Source organism: Coffea eugenioides, chromosome 7 (assembly GCF_003713205.1).
Source record: "Coffea eugenioides isolate CCC68of chromosome 7, Ceug_1.0, whole genome shotgun sequence".
Lineage (NCBI taxonomy): Eukaryota > Viridiplantae > Streptophyta > Magnoliopsida > Gentianales > Rubiaceae > Coffea > Coffea eugenioides.
The window spans coordinates 6,554,216-6,570,906 of NC_040041.1; the positions used below are offsets into that span (position 1 = coordinate 6,554,216).

The 16,691-nt window shown below is 36.2% G+C and overlaps 2 protein-coding genes across 2 annotated transcripts; one reads left to right on the forward strand and one right to left on the reverse strand.

Moving 5' to 3' along the window:
* The first annotated feature begins 388 nt into the window (after positions 1-388).
* LOC113776693 lies at positions 389-6,197 on the forward strand. The gene is made up of 4 exons (XM_027321753.1): positions 389-565; positions 2,566-3,560; positions 4,412-5,279; positions 5,815-6,197. The coding sequence occupies exons 2-4, from the start codon at positions 2,592-2,594 to the stop codon at positions 5,859-5,861; spliced, it is 1,884 nt and encodes a 627-aa protein (XP_027177554.1). The 5' UTR covers positions 389-565; positions 2,566-2,591; the 3' UTR covers positions 5,862-6,197.
* A 687-nt stretch (positions 6,198-6,884) lies between these two features.
* On the reverse strand, positions 6,885-8,354 carry LOC113776760 (amino acid transporter AVT1I-like). The gene is made up of 3 exons (XM_027321822.1): positions 8,273-8,354; positions 7,624-8,133; positions 6,885-7,201 (listed from the first exon to the last, which is right to left on the reverse strand). The coding sequence occupies exons 1-3, from the start codon at positions 8,352-8,354 to the stop codon at positions 6,885-6,887; spliced, it is 909 nt and encodes a 302-aa protein (XP_027177623.1).
* Positions 8,355-16,691: the final 8,337 nt, after the last annotated feature.

Consider the following 16,691-nt stretch of genomic DNA (forward strand, 5'->3'; position numbering starts at 1 on the left):
TCAAGAGAGGGGTAAAATGTAATATTTTTAAAGGTGTAGGTGGTAAAGTGTGAATACTCCATACTTTCGTAATTTCGGGGGCGTGATTAACCCCCGCTTTTGCAAACCACAGCTTAGTGTCATACAGCGCGTGCAAGCAAAGTGTAAGTGAGGTAGCTTGATATTAGCCATCAAAATCAAATTTCAATACTGTCCGGTGCAAGTGTACCTTCCCAAAAAACGGCAAAAAATTTTAAATACACCTAAATTTTTTCCCATTACTACAGGATTTTCGTTGCTGTCTGAATCCTCCAGTGGGTCCAGTCCCTAGTCTAATTAAAATAAAATAAAAAAATATGCCTTCTGCCTACAGTAGTTTTTACTCAGTTATCATTCTTTTCAAACTTCTCAAAAAGCCTCGAATGCTATTGCAAATCAGCCCACTTTAGACTCTTACCAAAAGAGGTTTATTTACTTTCTGCAACCAGAAAAGAAAAGAAAAAGAAACCATTCTTTCTTTTGTTTGTTTTAGACCAGCCTCTCAAAATCTTTGAATTCAACCCCCATCAGTCTTAGCTTATTCAAGGTATCTTGCTCCACTCTTCTTTTTCTTCTGTTTTATTCCATATTTTTGGCTTAAAGTTTGTTTTTTTTGGTCTGATTTCTTGGTCGAATTTCAGTTTTGTGTGCGAAGAAAAATGTGGGTTCAGGGCTATTTCCAAGTTTGAATCTTTTTCTTCATTTGATCATGGGGTCAAGTTGGATTGCTGTATCTACTCTTCTTTTTGCTTGTTTTGGTTTGGGTTCTTTCGGTCTCTGGACATTTTGGTCAGAACCTAGTAGCTTGTCAATTTTAGCTGGAGTTGCCTTAGAGTTTATCTAGATCTATTGGGAGTTTGAAATGTGTCTGCTTAATGTGAAAATGATTACAGATTTGTCTTTGGGTGGGATGATGGTCTGCTTTATGCTTTGATTTTGCTGTTTGTTTTGGGTTAGACTTATTTGCTTCTTGTCTTTTATAGTGATGAAGTTATTCATAATTACTAGTTCTACAGGTTTAATTTACTCGTTTAGTCTTTCATCATCTTCTTGTGCTTGTACTTGAACTCATAGGAAGAGCCTAAGCACGATTTACAAAGTATGTATGTTACAAGGCGAAAAAAAGTTTTTTAAACTTACAGTTAGTCAGCGTTTTTTTTTTTTTTTTCAATCTGAAATTAGTTCTTCGATTTCACATTTTACTTGACAAAAAACAGATTATTTTCGATGCTTTTGTTGTTGCTGAGTGTTCCCCTGGGGGTTTGTTTGCTAATTAGGCATGTGGTTATCTGTGCTTGCAATTTCATTTTATGTTCATGAAGTCAATATGATTCATTGGATGGATGTCATAATATGCAATTCTTTTTCTCCTTATGGTCATCACATCTTGTTAACCAGTATTTTAGTTAATTGCCTGAGTATTTAACTGTGTGAAGATATTCTGGTTCAGTTATAAGATGTCATTGTGCACTTGCTTACTATGAATTCCTAGCTTCTATAAGTTTGTGCCCTAAGGTAGTTAAAGCTGAGAATTTGACATAGGATGAGAATGAATCAGTGATTGGTTAATGATGAGGTTGAGTTGATGAAGGACGTATATGCATGAGGTGCTGTTACATCAAATTGTTCTTGCTGTTGGACCCTTTGATGCTTAGCTTCGCATTGAATAGAAGTTAAGCATGTAGTGCCATGCTCCCCACCGCTGTGGGGAAAAAAACTATCACAAGGTGTATTTCCCTAAGAAAAGCAACAGAAAAAAGAAGAAGAAGTTAAGCATTTAGAATGCCCCATATTTGGACCTTGTGTATCTTGGGTAATGTAGGATGAGGAGCAGCTGGTTGACTGGTGTCTTTATTGCCATAGGATTCCGGTGGAGAGGTTTGGCCTGGTTGACTCCCTTTTTACCTGTTCTGTGGTGACTTTGACATGACCTGTAACATAATCTTATTAGTGCTTTAAGTAAAAAACTCAGTTGGAATGTAATATAACCTCCAGTGTTCATTGAGTGTTTGGTGCCTGGTGCCTTAATGAAGTAACATATTGCCTGCTTTTACCTATGTCTAAATTGCACTTTGGTAGTGATGAATTGAACCGAAGTGAAAGTGTCACCTTGGCTATGGTAAAGATTTATTAGTTGTCATTGCTAAACCAGATCATTTAGGAATGGTTCAATTTGCTAGCAAGGTCTTGAGATGTATCCGGAGAATTCCCACATCCCATGTTAGATATGTTGCAGGCCTTACAAAAGATAAAAGCTAAAAACTTTAAGAAGACAGCACATTATAAGCTGTCTTTGTTTAAGTTGTGGTCTTTTAAGGCTTCCATGATTGTTACCGGTGAGCAAATCATTGTGCCAACTAATGGCTGTCAGATCATGCAAAAACCAAGCCTAGATAAATTTCATATCTGCTGATGCTAAAATTTGAGCTGTTTTTTTTTTAAGGGGAAAGTGTGTACCAATTTGCTTTTTGCATGAGTAGTAATGGACATTATACTTTCTTTGATTTTGAATATGATGTTGAGAGCCTGATGAGAACTTAATTCCAGGATTGGTCAGCAAGTAAGCTTATGACATGGATAAAGTGTCCCCTGACTGCCCCTACCCAGGATGCTTTTTCTGTGTGATGAAGGAAGGGAACCCAAGCAAGCGTAGAGCAAGTATCTTAAAGTTCTTTCGGGAACTTCCCTCACAGGATGATGATGGTCAGGTTCTCCCTATTAGTGGCCTATGGAATACAGCTATGGCACACCCTAATGATCCTGAGTTCATTGAATTGGGGATATTTGAATGCATGGCAGCACTTATATGGAAGGGTTTAAAGAATCGTCGCTGGCTAACACATGATCAAAATATTTATATACCTTATTATGCAGCCCACATAATAGGATCCTACACCATGAATATGGAAGAATTTGCTGAAAGAGCTATTCATGCTGGGGTTATTCCACCCTTGGTTGAACTTCTGAGAGGGAGGTTAACCTGGGTTGAACAGAGGGTGGCAGTACGAGCTCTAGGCCATTTGGCTACCTATGCCAGCACTTTTCCTGCAGTAGCAAGTCATGGTGAGATCCTTGAGCTTTCCATCCAACTAGCGATGAGTTCACTTGAAATCGTTTACTCTCATTTTTACCAGTATGTTGACAGAAGGCTCAGTTATCACTGTGATCTTCTTACTCGTGGCATGGGTGGTGTTGAAATGGAGTCCAGGAAGGCAGAGGAGTGGGCTAGTCAATTACAGTGCTGGTCTCTTCAACTAATTAATTGCTTTGCTTTTAAACCTGAGTTCCTGCCAACAATATGCAAACCAGAATTTCTCATAAAACTTCCAGGGATGTGGGGTGGGCTGGTAAATGAGAACTCTCCTGCTGGAATTGGCTTATTGCGGACGATCTGCCATCACAAGCATGGTAGGGGGCCTGTAGCTAGTTGCCCTGGTATTGTGGAGGCATTATGTAATATAGCCCGTTCATCGGATGACTGGCAGTATATGGCCATTGATTGTCTTCTATGGTTGCTTCAAGATCCAAGTACATCTCACAAGGTAAAGTGCTTGATAGACCACAGCCACCCTAACTGGGTCATGCATGTTTTCTTTTGGACAATTAGCTGGATAGATGGATCCAAGATTTTGGGAGGTACATGAACTTGTTTTCCTCCTGGAAATTTTTGCAACTACAAGACCATGCTAATGAGTCATTTCCATAGACTGAATTAGACATTCAATCCGATGTATACATCCATGCTTGTCTTACATGTTTTTGCTGGTTGTTAGCGTAATATCATCATCTGTAACATATGTAATGTTCTGTAGACAAGGAATTGAAAGTCAAACTTGATTAAAATTACCATTTAGGACAAACTAACTACACAATAATCTCGGTTGGCATGTCCAGCAAGGTTGCTGATACACCCCTTACCCAACAGAGGTTAGTTCTTAATGTGTTTTGAACCCATGATGTCTCCTTTAAATTGAAAAACAATTGTCCGTGGCTTACTCTTTTTCTGTGAGATTCTAAACCTCTGGCTTCAGAGAGGCCAAAAACAATATGATTAGTAGTGCATTGTTTGGTATGATAGGAAAAGGAGGAATAGTGGTAAAAGGTTCTCTTTCTTTTAGGCTTCCACTATGCTACAATGTGCTTCAATGTACTTTATATTCAAGAAATATTAATGAAGATAAAAGTCTAGGAAGATTACAAGAAAATTTTCTACCTATAAACTTGGGATGCAAGTTATGTCTGGGATTGTGTCTGCAGTTTCAGTCTTGTGGTCATCCATATGTACAAAAAGTGTGTTAATACATGCCCTTTTTCCAATTCAGGGAGATGCATACAACCTTTCTTGTTAATCTTCTGAGTGTCTTTTATGATCCAAAAAATTGTGCTTTTGTAGGTCATGGATAAGGCAGTACCTGCTTTGGTGGACCTTGCAGAGATATCAAGTCTTGGTGATCACAAAAAACTAGGAGAATCCATTGTCAATGCTCTTCAGGATTGTGTTCAGTCACAAGGAACAGGACGGAATTCTATTAGTAGTCGCATACAAGAAGAGGTTGAGGAACTACTCAGCTCCAGACAGAGATTAAAATGGGAAAAGAATATGCCAAAAGAGGATCTTCATATTAAACAGGCAGCAGCACTAGTTGTCAAACTTGAAGGAAATTCACTATTTTCTTCAGGAAATATTTCTGGGGCTGCATCTAAGTACTCGGAAGCATTGGCATTGTGCCCAATGAGATCCAAGAAAGAGAGAGTGGTACTTTACAGCAATCGAGCTCAGTGTCATCTTCTATTGCAACAACCCTTGGCAGCTATAAGTGATGCAACACGTGCACTCTGTCTACATAACCCTGTGAATCGTCATGCGAAAAGCCTTTGGAGGAGAGCACAAGCTTATGACATGCTCGGGTTAGCTAAGGAGAGTTTGTTAGATGCTATTCTGTTCATAAATGAGTGCTCTCAGTCAACGGATCCAGATCTATCATTGAGGCAAAACAAGGTTCCTGACTATGCTGAGCGATTAGTTAAGAAGCAGATGCGTGCTGCTTGGTTATTTAGGGAGGCTGCTAGTAAACATGGGGGTGTGCATTGTGAGGGTGCAGATGGAGAATTGTGTGGCCAAGAGTCTGATGATTCTGAGTGGGAGACAGCAAGTGAAAGTGAAATGGGAAATGATGGAAGGGATGAAATGGGTGAGGATGACTTTGAATGGAAGAATGATTTTGAGAGGAAAGACAAATATGATAAACCTCCAGTTAAAGGTACTATAATTTAGCACCAGCAATCATAATTTTAATAGCTAGAATTTCTACTTTTGTTAACCATGAGCTTTAATGGTTTTGTCTATTATAAAACGATAAAGTGTTGATTGATTATGTTTCGTTAACCACAAATCTTTACCAGTTCTAAATATAGCTTGCAAGTAGCAGATAGCAGTGTTACTAAATGCAACTTTTGTTCCACAAGCACTTGCATGTTTTCTGTCCTGAAGTTTAAACAGCCAGAACTTGTGTATAAGAATCCTCTTTTAGGTTATTTACTTACTCTCTCCTTTGTCTTGCATATTGACATGGTGACACTTACAACTTTCCTGGTGAAATGTAGTTGATTATAGCCCTTGTGCAAAAATTTGTTATGGTGATTTGCCGTTACGATATTTTTGTGAGATGTTGTCAAATAGAAATTGGGCCATTTATTTCATTCTCCTAACTTACTTGGTCCTTGGAACATACACAGACCTGCTCTTTATTTTCTCTCAATACTTGTTTAACATAATTTACCTGTAAACGCACGCAGACATGAAGCATGGGTACAATGTGCAGCTTACTGAAGATGAAGAGTAGTTCTACTCTGTTGTCTGGCCTTCTCTGTAAAGCATATATCAATGTGGATACCAAAATGATCACCGCTCTTCAAGAATGAAACATATAGCATCAAATGCATCACCTTAAATTTCATCAGGAACTGGTGAAGAAGCATATTTTTGTAAGTTTTGTTTAGCAGTTAAACTTTGTCTTGTGTAGATTTTTGTTTGATTTGTCCTTTTTCCAATCCCAAATTATGAGCATGTAAAAGTTTGATCGTTATGATATTGGTTTCATTAATTGATTTGCACTGTAACTGCTATCGTTCAAGAAGCTTTTGTAAATGTAAGTTGTATCTTTTGGATTTTTTGATCAGACAATAACCTCTCTTAGCATTATTCATATTTTTATACTTGTTGATAATCACAAGTGCTTGTTGTAAATTCATCAGCAATTCCAATACTATTATCTGCTCTGCATATTACTAATTCATGAATCTTTTTGCGTTGATGGTTTAAATGCAGGGGCAATTTTCAGTTTTCTGCAAGTAACCCTATTCCATATCAAGAAAAGTAGTCAAATACCAGTTTCAGTTTTTACCAATTTGTCTGTGCCAAATATAATTCCTAGCTTACAGCAGAGTACCTTAAAACTCTACCATTGTTTGTTAATTCACTAGCACATTACAAGCTTTTTATGGCATAATAATACCATTTTTTCTTTTATAAGGAAAAAAAAAACCTATAAACAAGAGATTAGAAATTTTCTTGTAGCAAGTCAAATCTTGTGGAAATACTCTTTTCTTGATTCCCTGAATACATAACCAAGACTTGCCAAAAAAAAAAAAACCCCGAAAGACATCATAAGAAAATCACTTGCACGTGCAAGAAATGAAAGATGAGCAATGTCCCTTAGCTTTGTTGAAGTGATCTCATTCTTTCTCTTTTTAATGGAAGAAGCTGGAAGAACTGGGCAAAGACTTACATGTTGTTGCTATTTATTGAGTTGGAGGGGCTTTTGCTGATTGAATCCATGCATAAGCCTAGACCAAGGTAAATCTTTTTAACCAGCACCGTGGACAAGATCAAAGACAACAAAGTATAATCCTGTAACCCCAGTCATTATACCAAACACTATTATTCCAAGTATCTCTATAAACTTGACATTGAATTTTTCACCTCCTCTTAGCTTCAAGTAGCAGCAGCAGGGGAACAATAATGATGTCAAAACCACAGAAAATGACCCCACGATCGCCATCAGAGACTCGAAATAAGGGAAAAAACAAGCAATCAGGGTTGTGATAATTAGGAGAATAAATCTTATGACAATACAAATTAACTGTTTCTTATATTGCTTTGGTAGTCCATCCTCGATAGCATCTGCAACAGGTGAAATCAACAAAGGATATCTAGACAGTGGTATGACTAATGAAGTATACAATGCTATTTTTGAACCAAGCTCTTGTTTTGGAAAATTCAGGGTGATTTGTGGGCAGGTTTCGCCTCCAAAGATGAGATAACCACCAACTGCAACTATGAGGTAGACTATACTATTGCATGAAAAACTGAGCAGCAATACCTGCAATAGATAGATGTAATGGACAATTTAGTTTGTGATTCAAATGAGAAATCAAATGATAAGTTAAATTGTGAACTAAAAGAAATCATCATAACTAATACAAGATAGCAGCAGGTGTTCACCTTAGTAAATTGTTGCTTATTTTGCATGGAGTTATACAGTGTAGGGAGGACTGAATGTCCTCCGAAGCAAGTTAGGAACAAACTGGTCGATATTGAGATACCTTTCCATGAAACAACTTTTGCTCGGTCTTGAAATCCATATCCACTAGTACCTCCAACCCAAAGCATAGCCAATATTATTACAAAAATCCCTAGTGTCCCCAAACCACTTATGAATGATAATTTTGTAACATTTGTTGAGAATAAAGTTGGAAGCATCACTAAAGCAGTGCAAACTGTGAACAACTTCTTTTCCCCAAGTTTTAGGTGTCCAAGGTAGAAGACTGTGTGGGGAAACAAATAATTTAGATTCTCAGACACCAACAGCAGTAGGCTGATAGAACTCAGATAGAGTTCTGTGCTCCCTATTAGTGAGGCCACTATTCTCCCTGACCTTCCAAATGCTTTATAACCCATGTCACCATAGCTCTGAACATCTGATTCATTACCGCGCATGCAACGCTCAAGCAGGAGAGCTGTCCGACAGCATACCATTGCAACCGCAATAAATAGTAATAAGCCAAGCCAACCAGCGATGGACAGTGCATATGGCAGTGTTAAAATGCCAACCCCTACAAAAAAGAGAACTTAGTACATACGTAAGATGCTGAAAAAATGAATTATGTTATGACCGAAAAAAACGACAACAAATAAATATAGCTGAGAGATGTCATTAACAAAATCAAATTGACTAAAGCAATATATAATTACCTAAAAATGCAGCAATCATGTTGTAACATGATTGCATGCAAGTGCTTTGTCCATCACCAGCAGTTACAGAAGCCATCTCCATTCCTCTATCAATAGTTGGTAACTTAGGTACTTCTTTTTTTATTTGGTAAGTTAGTAAGTTGGTATGAATTTTAGGAATTTTGCCGACTCAAATCAGCTATTGCACACGAACACTACATGCATGAAAACTGCCAGGCCTGTCATAAAATTTCTGTACTCACCCTAAATTCTCTGACGTTACAACCCGCTATAATAATAAATATACAAGTCTGCTTATTAATCCGTGCTCCCCTTGAAATCTGATTTTAGAACCTGTTTAAGTTGTAATTCTTGTGGCTTAAGGCAGTTGAGAATCTCAAGTTCCTCCCTCAGGAATTGCAAGAATTGGAGAATGGAATCAGGAATTGCAAGAATTGAAGAACGCAATTCAAGAGTAGAGGATGAAGTTTTACTGCAGGAAGATCAAGAAAGTAGAGAGATGAAATGGAACTAATACGAAGGCCAAAACTGTTGTGCTCTCTTCTCAGTTATCTCCCTCTCTTTTATAAACGTCTCTCTTTCTTCCCTTTCGAGTACATCAGTATCTAAGTGCCTACCCTACTGACATGTAACTACTTTCCAGCTAACTGCTGAACCAGCTAAATGAAAAATTGCATCAGTTTACAAATTTATTGTTGCCCAAATCATGATACCTTTCTGCTATATATACGTTTCTTTCGTTCTTCCCCGTTTACTACATCAGTAACTAAGTGCCTACCCTACTGACATGTAACTATCTTCCAGCTAACTGAATCACCTAAATGAAAGACAAATGTATCAGTTTGCAAATTTATTGTTGCCCGAATAAGATGCCTGTGATTTTTCAAAAACTTTACTATTATGGCGTATGTTAAAAACTTTCTACCATTTTTAGGAAATCAAGTTTGCGAAAGATTTAAACACAATACAAGAAAAAACTAAGCTCGATATATTCTTGGAAATCAAGTTTAGTGAAAAAGGTTGAATACAAAAGTGAAAAAAATTAAAAATAAGCAGGAATTGAGATCAATTAAACTTTTAAATTAAAAAAAAAAGTAAACTAAACTTGATAACCTAAACAGAAAGATGGAGCTAAACTCGACTTATCGAATCTAGAGTGTGCATTGTGATACTGCAGATGCAGAATTATGTGGCCAAGAGTCAGATGATTTTAAGTGGGAGACAGCAAGTGCAAGTGACATGAGAAATGATGGAAGGGATGAAATGGATGAGGATTACTTTGAATGGAAGGATGATTTTGAGAGGACAGTCAAGTATGATAAACCTCCAGGTCCTATAATTTAGCACCAGCAATCATATGCACATTTTAATAGCTAGGCTTTCTATTTTTGTTAACCATGAGCTTTAATGGTTTTATCCATTATAAAACGATAAAATGTTGACTGATTATGTTTCGCTAACCACAAATCCTTACCATTTCTAAATACATAGCTTACAAAATGCAGTGTTACAAAATGCAACTTTTGTCCCCCAAGCACTTGCCTGTTTTCTGTCCTGAAGTTTAAACAGTCATGCCTTGTGTTAGCAAACGACTAGGCAATAATTAGGTTTCTAATTGCAGGGCAGTTTTCTACGATTAACCCTATTCCACATTAAGGAAAAACCAGATTCAGTTTGTTATACTGCTCGGGTCGTCCTAGTGATCAGGGGAGTATTTGGCACTTGGGATGGAAAGGATGTGGAGAGGGGTAGGAGGTTTTTTTTTTTTTTTGGGCGGCCGGTGCCATACGTAATGACTAGTTTAGAATTCCATAAACTCTACCATTACTATTTCTAGTACCATTCTTTCTCTTTTCGAGGAAAGATCTATAAACAAGAGACTAGAGATTTTCTTGTAGCAAGTCAAGTCTTCTGGAAATACTTCACTTTGGATTCACTGAATTGAAAGACTTGCATACACAAAAAACGAAAAGACAGTAGTAGTTTTACAAAGAAAATGAAGATACAAAACAGAAGAAAAACACAGAGCTTGTTGTTTTAACTACTGCGGACAAGGTTAGAGATAATGAAGTATACAATCCAACTGTGACCCCAACTGGTATTCCAAGTATCCTCATAAACTTGACAGTGAATCTTTCACCTCCTCGCAGCTTCAAATGGCAACAGCAGCAGCAGGGGACTAATAATGATGTCAATAACACAATGAACGACCCTGCGATTGTCATCATAGATTGGAAACGAGAAGGGGAAAAAGGATAAAAATGCTACATAGAATAATTCTTATGGAAATGCGAATCAACCATTGGATTTCTTTAGTGGTCCATCTTCGACAGCTTCTGCAATTAGTGAAATTAACAAGGGATATCTGCACAGTGGAATGAATAATGAAGTATACAATGTTATTTTTGAACAAAGTTTCTGTTTTGGAAAATTCTTGGCGATTTGTGAGTAATTTTGCCTCCAAAGATGAGATAACCGCCAATTGAGAATAAGAAGTTGATTACACTATTGCATGAGCGCCATGTGAGTTTTCTTGTTACTATTCTCGTTCTGCACCTACGTCCATTGGCGTGTGGATGGGGGGCATGCTTTTTAGTCAATAAACTGGCTAGAAATATGATTTGGGACCAAAATGGTACACTTTGAATGTGAGGGATCATTTTGTTTTATTTTGCATGTAAAGGACCAAAAAAGAGAGTTTTCAAAAATGTGAGAGACTATTTAGGTGATTTTTCCTTTGCAGGAAGTTTACCAACTTAATGGAAGTGATTTGAACTCGTTCCAACTGCACTGGCTCAGGCACATTTACAGCATTTAATCAGAGAACCAACGAAGGGCAATGACAAAATACAATATTCAAATTATCTCACTCTCAATGGAATGGAGCTCCCACTTGCCCTCTCTGTAGAAGGATAGATGAATGAGTACTTGACAGGAAAAGATGAAAATGCAGCTCAAACAAAAAAATTTAAGAAGAAGAAACGTCATATCCCAAATAAAGATGAACATACCAAAACTTATTAAAGAAATTCTGATTATCATTAGCTAGAGGTCTATTGTGCTGGCCTTGTTTAACCTCTTTCAGCAAGCTAATAGAATTTCTTTTTCTTAGTCCGTTCCATCTGCGTATGTTTTTGGAAAGAATGGTCAAACCAGTAACTTCCCTACTTCACGATCAGAAACCATCAACCATGAGCATGCATCCCCAAATATTCAGTACTGGCGAGATGATGTATTCCTTATAAAGGATGGGGTGGTAACAAGAGGAGGCTACACAGCTAAAGAGCCAATTGTCTGATATTTGTTGAGTAAATCTATTAAAATCTCTCTACTGGTGTATAGTTTTTCTAGGGTAGCATTTTCTGGAGTTTGAGAATAACGTTCCTAATGTTGAACGATATTGGTGAATTTCTAGATTTACCTCTAAGGCTTGAAGAGGCTATTATATTTTGTGTTTCTAGTTCTTATTGACACTCGTTCGATTTCCAGCCATAACTCCAGAGATTCCACCCTAACAAATTTTCCTTTCCAATGATTTGTTTCTGCTATTAAATACAGTTTCATGCAAAGTAACGGTTGCAAATTGTTGCTGTTTCATGAAGTTGATGCCTTATAATTTCCATCAACTGCACTTAAAACCCCATCCCCCAGCTTTGATCTTGTTAAAGTGAATATTTACTTTTCAAACGAGATTATCTAACTAATGCAATATATGAGGGGCACTTGTGAAATCACACTACTATCTTCTCTCTTCTAAAATCATTTATTTATTTGTGTTTTTAAATTGGGCTAACTTGTTACAAAATAAATGATTTTAGGAGAAATTTGATATTTTAAAAATTTTAGAAAGGCCAGTCATCAGTGTAACTATTGATGAAAACCCTTTAAAAGGAGATTTCTGAAATTATCCCAAAAATTATTAGCTGTTTACTAAAAACATAATTACACAAATATTGGCAAGCCGATACCTATTCCTAACAAATTGCGTAAGAATTTGGGAATTTTTTACGCAGTTTGTTTTGATTAGCATGAGACAAAAAGAATCATAACTCTACAAGAGTGGTCAAGCAAAAGTTCAAATTTTCATTAAAAAAACCAAAGAAACGATGACATCTCACAAGTTCGGATTAGATGCTTTTCTTGATAGCTTTTCACGTCATTGACTCTGACTTAAAAATACAAGTCGAAAGTTGTATTGCTACGCCACCTTGTCAAGGCGGCTTACGGCATTTAAGGAGAGAGACTACTGACTACCCCAAAAAAAATTTTAAAATTTTTTGTATTAACTACAAAGTATAAATGTGTATGAAGTTCGTCCCCTCAAATTACATATTTAGGTTCCATCATTGGAAGTGATACATTGATCTCGTAAAAAGCTTTTAAGGCTTGAGATGGATAATTAGAATTCTTTATTTATCACAATTTATTATTGGTGTCATACTTATGTTTGATATATAGTCATTTTGAGAATTAAACACTTCGGGAAGAACCTTGTAATTTTTAACGCTAAAACCTTACCAGGAAAGGAAAATGGAACAGTTACTGATGTAAGCAAGAGCGCTTTTTCTTTCTATACATAAATTATTCTTCTAATATCTATAAATTCACTCCTCATTCTAAAATGACCCCTAAAATAATTTTTTTTATTGATCACCTCCTCTAACAAACATTTTAGATATATTTCAAATTAAATGTTTTTTAATTCCAAATTAAATAGTGATGAAATTTTAATAAAAAAAAGGATTTAGCCTTTCAAATCGAAATACATATCGGCCTGTTTGAATTGCTATTTTTAAAAATTTTGTAGAATAATGTACTGTAGTGATTTGATTTATGTAAGGTAAAAAAGTGATTCCTTTAAACATTAGAAGAGATTCCCAATCTGTCATAATTTATCAAAGTTCTTCTTGCATTCGTATCAGTAACAGAATAGGTTTTTTTTCTCATGTTTTCATTTTTTGGGTCCTTTTTTTCTCCTGTGAAAATAGTCTGCGTATTAAGTCCTAGTTAATATTTATGCTAAATCAAAGTTGTTCATACTGCTACTGGTCTAGTGATTCATATGTATCAAAAGAATGTTAATTGAGGATGGTCATTCCAGCTCGGCTTGATCTGGCCGAGCCCTATTTCCCGCATATCCGTCTGATAATGGTCACCTTGGCTCCGTCTCACCGAGCCAAAGCCCACACCACTTGAGGACGTCTATCCGACCTGATCACCTCGGATACGCACCGCCTACAGATGACTGAGATGATCACCACACCCACTGTCTCGAAGTGGTGCTGTGTCTACCATGACAACTGAGGTCCTGTCCATTGTTCTGACACCTGCATAGTGGACACAGCCTCTGGCACACTCTGCACACTGCCCAGAGTTGTCTAGTCAGACTGATACGCTGTCTCAATCAGATTTTTATGGACTCGGACTCCACCGTCCTTCCCCCTACATTGTCCTACTGCCCAGAGTTGTCTAATCAGACTGATACGTTGTCTCAATCAGATTTCTAGGGACTCAAACCCCACCGTTCTTTCCGTCACATTGTCCCATATAAAATATCAACATGTCCCACTAAGAAAGAGGGAGATCTGGTAAGAGCCTATTTTCTCCAAGGAACATTATTTCACTTCCTATTATCTAAACTAACTCGATCATCGAAGAAAAACCAGGAGATTTAGCCCCGTCTCCGATAAACTGAGTAGGTGATATCCGCGCAGCGGCACCTCACCTAGGAGAGTACTCCAGTTACCCGATGCAACTCTTCAAGCCATAAATCACCTCTTCATTAATTAAGTAGTAATTATATATTAGTTACTTTCATGCTATACAAAAACACTTATAATTTTTACTAAGTTGTACTACAGTATCCACCTTATGAATTAAGATGCCAATTTTCCTCACGACGCTACTATTACTTGGCAGATTTCTGATCACTTAATAGTTCAATTGCGACAGGAATCTTTATCAGCATATTAGTTACTTACATTTCAATCTTTATCAGCAGATTACTTACTTGCACTTGAAGGCTGCAAGAACCTAAAGACATCTCAACAATTCTTTTTTTGCTGGAAAATAATGTTAAAGATTATATGACCGAAAATTTGCAAAATGTTCATAGCCATATACCCTACAAAAAAGTTGCTAACTAGAAGGTACGAGGACCAAAGCTTTGGGAATATCTTCTCGAGCCTTTGGCTTCACGACTCCATCCAACTAACTACCGAAAAGGCAAAAACTTAAAGTCTCCTTAGCGAGACATGTGTATCAGGTTTTATGTACTGGAAATGCATTGCTCTTGGCCAATTTGGACTTTTACCATTCTTCTATTAAAAAATTCACCATTTCAACGAGTTTTACGACTCCGTCCAACAACCAAAGGCAAAAACTTAACCTTTAAGTCTCCTTAATCACACACGCGTGTGTGTGTGTGTCAGGTTTTATGTATTGGAAATGCATTACTCCTGGCCAATTTAGATTTTTACCTTTCATCTATTCAAAAATTCACAATTTCAACAAGTTGTGTGAGTGTGACCAGTTGTGCAAACTCGTCAATACTTCAAAGGTGTGAATCAAATTAATGGATCAATAAAACTATGTCGACCAAAAAATTTTTGGATAGGAGATTAATCAAAATAATTATATTAGCACTTTTTATGATGTGATATATGTAAGATAAAAATATTGATGAAAAAATACAAAATTAATTAATAATTATAATTTTGATTAAGTAAAATTATATTGGAAAAGAATATTAATGGTCCCGTTTGGCAAATGAGTTTTTTTTGTGTTTGTCTAAAATTTTATTGTAACTTATTGTAGAATTTGTAGAAAAACTTTTTAAGATGTAAAACTTTTTTTCTTTTCTTTTCTATCCTCCTCTTCCTTGCATACACGATCTGGTCGCGTGACTAAAGATCACGTAAGGGGAGGAGAAGGAGGGAGAAGGAAGGAGGAGAGGGGGACAGAGAGGGAGAAAAGAAAGGAAAAAAAAAAAAGAGATGGCCGGCAGCGGAGGTGGTAGTGAGTTGAGGTGGAAGAGAAACAAGAATAAGGGAAAAAAGGGAAATTTTTTTGTGTGTTTTTTGATATTTTGAAGTGTATGTTTTAAAATTTTTAAATTCTTTTTGATATTATTGTAGTTAAATTTATTAAAAAACTTGTAGGAGGAAAATTAGACAAAAAATTGGTTTGGCACCAAACACACTCATACCAACTACTATACTAGCAAATGTCATAGCATTTCTAGATATATTTTTTGCAATTTTGTCGGGGAAAGAGTTCCTTTATTTTTTGTTAGAATGGAAGGGCAAAAGTTAATTGTCCAGATATAGTATTGATTAATGGTGGATCAATAGCTACAATAAACACTTTCTATAATTAGTTGAATATTTAGCTGCCATTAGTGCTATCTGCCTAATATAATCAAGCTTCTTTCTTATCATCTTCAGTAATCAAAAGACAGCATTAAAGGGGCCACCTGCCATTCCACCACCCATTGCGTACAATACATCTTTTGTTATTCAGATGTGTTAACTAACCGTTCAGACCTTTTTTGCCGTTTCACCCAATCATAAGCATCTGACGTCACTGACTTTATCGAATCGTCACGCTAAAGGAGTCAATCTGTCCACGTGTCAATTGATGACTCGGATACTTGTTTTGTTTCTATAGGTGGATGAACACTGTAGAATATCCGTAATGCCAAAACCGCTCAAAACCAAAACGAAAACGGCAGAACCGACTGTTCTTAATTCTTATTTGCTCCTATTGGTGGTTTTTCATTTTACTAAACAAATGTTTTGTTCCACAATTAAATCCAGGCTAATGGCATATAATTTTTTCATAAAAAATCATGAGAATTTAATTTATGTATGTTTGGATAGAAGATTATTCGAAATTTAGGAAGATGAAACAAATTAAGTAAAAGTATTCGTAATGCAAGAAAATAGTTTTTTGAAAAAAATGACGACCAAGCCTAACATATAGGATTTACGCCTGTTTGCCTTCAAAGGAATCAAATTACTCTTGATATAATTGTTGCTTTTAAAGCAATTTTGTTAGCATGCATAACAATAAAATGATATTGTATTTATTCAACAAAAAAAGATAATTCAATTATCTCTTGACAAGTAATTTCAAAGCAAAACTATATTTTACAAGATTTATGTGCATTGTAAGATACGTGGAATAAGTAATCTATTACATCTTTCAAGTTTTACTATAAATATAATTTCTTTTGTGTGGTAATCCCTTGTAACCCTTGTCCATAGAAGTGTAGGTATGAAACTTTATAAAGCATTCATTGTATTTCATTGTTAGTGACATTAGGTGCGGTATTAGATGTTACATTATGAAACTTAACACAAAGTTAACGTGATATTTTTGGGTAAAATATAGGAATTTGATATGATAATGACATAAT